At 46.2% G+C, this 3,524-nt stretch overlaps 1 protein-coding gene across 1 annotated transcript in view; it reads right to left on the reverse strand.

Annotated features, from left to right (window-relative positions):
* Positions 1-501: 501 nt before the first annotated feature.
* LOC306926282 (adhesion G protein-coupled receptor D2) overlaps positions 502-3,524 on the reverse strand; it is a gene marked incomplete at its 3' end in the record, with an annotated part of 46,968 nt that continues 43,945 nt past the window's right edge. Inside the window, exons 23-24 of the mRNA XM_079505550.1 lie at positions 671-734; positions 502-569 (exon numbers count right to left, since the gene is read on the reverse strand). Of these exons, the coding sequence (XP_079361676.1) occupies positions 502-569; positions 671-734 (132 nt within the window). The remainder of the gene's footprint in view (positions 570-670; positions 735-3,524) is intronic.

Raw genomic sequence — 3,524 nt, forward strand, 5'->3', positions numbered from 1 at the left:
TGTGTGTGTGTGTGTGTGTGTGTGTGTGTGTGTGTGTGTGTGTGTGTGTGTGTGTGTGTGTGTGTGTGTGTGTGTGTGTGTGTGTGTGTGTGTGTGTGTGTGTGTGTGTGTGTGTGTGCGTGCGTGCGTGCGTGCGTGCGTGCGTGCGTGCGTGCGTGCGTGCGTGCGTGCGTGCGTGCGTGCGTGCGTGCGTGCGTGCGTGCGTGCGTGCGTGCACGTGTGTGTAAGAGAGAGAGAGAGAGATACAGATTATTATTTTGATTTGAATTGTTTAGACTGATGCTATAGGTTCTTGGTTTACTCATGACCCTATAGTTTACCGTACTCTGCATTTGACCTATGGCGTTAGTTTTACCTTGCTTACTGCAAGTCGCTCTGGTTAAGGGTGTCTGCTAAATGCCCGCACATGGGAAAAGGGAACGGACACACAGATAGAAACGGAGGGGTTACAGATGACGGCTATGTGGAAAGAGAACGGACACACAGATAGAACCAGAGGGGTTACAGATGACGGCTGTGTGGAAAGAGAACGGACACACAGATAGAACCAGAGGGGTTACAGATGACGGCTATGTGGAAAGAGAACGGACACACAGATAGAAACGGAGGGGTTACAGATGACGGCTATGTGGAAAGAGAACGGACACACAGATAGAAACGGAGGGGTTACAGATGACGGCTATGTGGAAAGAGAACGGACACACAGATAGAACCAGAGGGGTTACAGATGACGGCTGTGTGGAAAGAGAACGGACACACAGATAGAAATGGAGGGGTTACAGATGACGGCTATGTGGAAAGCGACAGGAAAACAGATGAATCCATTTTAAATTGAACACAGGGGACATCTATTTTCTTCATGTTCCACTGGAAACCAACCCCCCCCCCCCCCCCCCCCCCAAAAAAAAAGAAGAATAAGATGAAAAGGAAGAATGAACATGAGGCGGAGGAGGGTAAAAGAAAATAACTCGCCGGTACAATTAAAAAAAGATCACACACGGCATTCTGGGACATTTCCTCTGTTGCTACCGCCGTTGCTCCGGACCTGTCCCCTCCCCGAGTCCTTTATGAGTCACAGTCTACCTCGCTGCATGTGCCCCGGCCCAGCCCGGGCAGTCGGTCACCAATGACGCGACACTTCCCTCGCCTTCCAAACATGGTACAAAAAGCTGAAGGGTTCCCATGCTGAATGCTTATATCGTTGCCCGTCAGGCAGAATCCTCTTATCTCCGTTATTTAAACTTTTTTATGTTGTTTTGTTTCGTCAATGAATTGTCATGCAGTCATGCTACAGTGTCACACGAAAGGAGCAAAAATAATGCTGACCCGCAAGCTCAAAATTCGCCACATTTATTTATTTATTGTATTTTTTGACAGAGACGATAGAATACTACTACTAATATTTTGGGGAACAAAGAAAACTATTGCTACAGTAGGTAGCAATAGTGTGGATCGCGACCCCTCGGGGGGGTCGCCAAATTATTCTGGGGGGTCCCCAAATTTTTTTTTTTTTTTAAACTTTTTTTTTAAACTTTTTTTTTACATTGATTTATTTTTGCAACTGAATTGCTGGAAAATGGAAATGTGTTTGCATAGTACACATACAGTATACATAGTGCACATACTGTACATGCATACATACATAGACTCTACAGTGTAGAGTACATGCATAAACTTTCCTTAATGATTATATCTGGTTTCAGTATTTGTTTATGTATTTGTACATGGCCAAAGCATTTCCGGGGGTCCCGAGCCAAAAGCGTTGAGAACCCCTGCCTGAGTAGATGATATTTGAAATGGTGATTATTGGCGGAAGAGATCATATTTGGAAGAGCCACATTCAATTGTTTTGGCTGCTGTGTGTGAAAAATTCACCCACGCTCTAATTGTACTGGAGCGCCAGGGAGTGAATCTTCTTTACAATACAAACAGCACCTCAAAATGACGGCTCAGTTACCTTCACCAGAGTGGCTGTTTGAGTAGGCCATTCTTAAACCATTTAGACCTGAGGCCCATTCTAAAAAGAAAAGGGCTTCTAAATCCTAACAGTTTTCTTAAAAACATGTTTCTATGTCAGTCGTTCTTCTGGACCCCCAGAATTATCTGCGTTTGGCTGCGAACCCCCATCTGAAAATATGTTGTTCCAGGGACCCCCCCCAGAAGCTAAGATTTGAGTTAAAAATATAAATATATATTTGCACAGCAATGCACACGTTTTCACGACTTTTCTAAAATAGCAGATCTACAAGCTCGTAGCGTGGCACTCAGTGCTATGAGCTTGTAGATCTGCTATTTTTCAAAAGTATAACATGATCCTTAAAACACCAACAGGGGTTCCCGCCCAGAATTGGTTAAAAGCTGCCATGGCTGCTCGTAACGATGTCCCACGCTACACTTAACCAACCCTGAAACCGTTCAAGAGCTCCTTTCAATCAAATCACAAGAAGAGGAGGGAAAAAACAGAACACACGCAAACACACCACGCCACCACATTAGATCACATATCAAACAAGGCATATTACCCGCACGCGCGCGCGCGCACGCGCGCGCACACACACACACACACACACACACACACACACACACACACACACACACACACACACACACACACACACACACACACACACACACACACACACACACACACACACACACACACACACACACACACACACACACACACACACACACACACCTCTTTCCCCTAACAGTATTATATTTTGTCAGGTGGAAACCTCATTATGTCCTAAACGTTTCAGGATAAAAATATTCAAAAACAGAGGCTCTACAAGTATGACGCTGTAGTATAACCAAGTAGGGCGTTAATTAAGGAAAATGTAAGAGTATATATATGTATATAAATATATACACACACACACACACACACACACACACACACACACACACACACACACACACACACACACACACACACACACACACACACACACACACACACACACACACACACACACACACACACACACACACAGTGGGGAATAATGCATTATACACACAGACACACACAGACACACACACACACGCGGAGGCCAACAGGGTCAATGTGCGTGTCATTGGAGCAGCTTTGCGCCTAGCGGGGTGTCTGCACGCGCGCGCATGTGTGTGTGTGTGTGACAGAGAGAGAGAGAGAGAGAGAGAGAGAGGGGTCAATGTGGTCAACGGGGGCCCTGGTCAGAGGAGAAATTAATGGAGCGTTGGGGCCAGGAGGTGTCAGCCAGGCTGGGAGGAGGCCCCTGTAATAACCAGCTGCTACTGCACAACACCACACACACACACACACACACACACACACACACACACACACACACACACACACACACACACACACACACACACACACACACACACACACACACACACACACACACACACACACACACACACACACACACACACACACACACACACACACGCAGAGTTGGGTGTATTAAGAAATGACCCCCCCCCCCCCCCCCCATCCTATTAAATATATGGTCTGGGTTATTTTATTTACTCGCAGA

Source organism: Electrona antarctica, assembly GCF_951216825.1.
Source record: "Electrona antarctica genome assembly, chromosome: 7".
In the NCBI taxonomy this organism is placed as follows: Eukaryota; Metazoa; Chordata; class Actinopteri; order Myctophiformes; family Myctophidae; genus Electrona; species Electrona antarctica.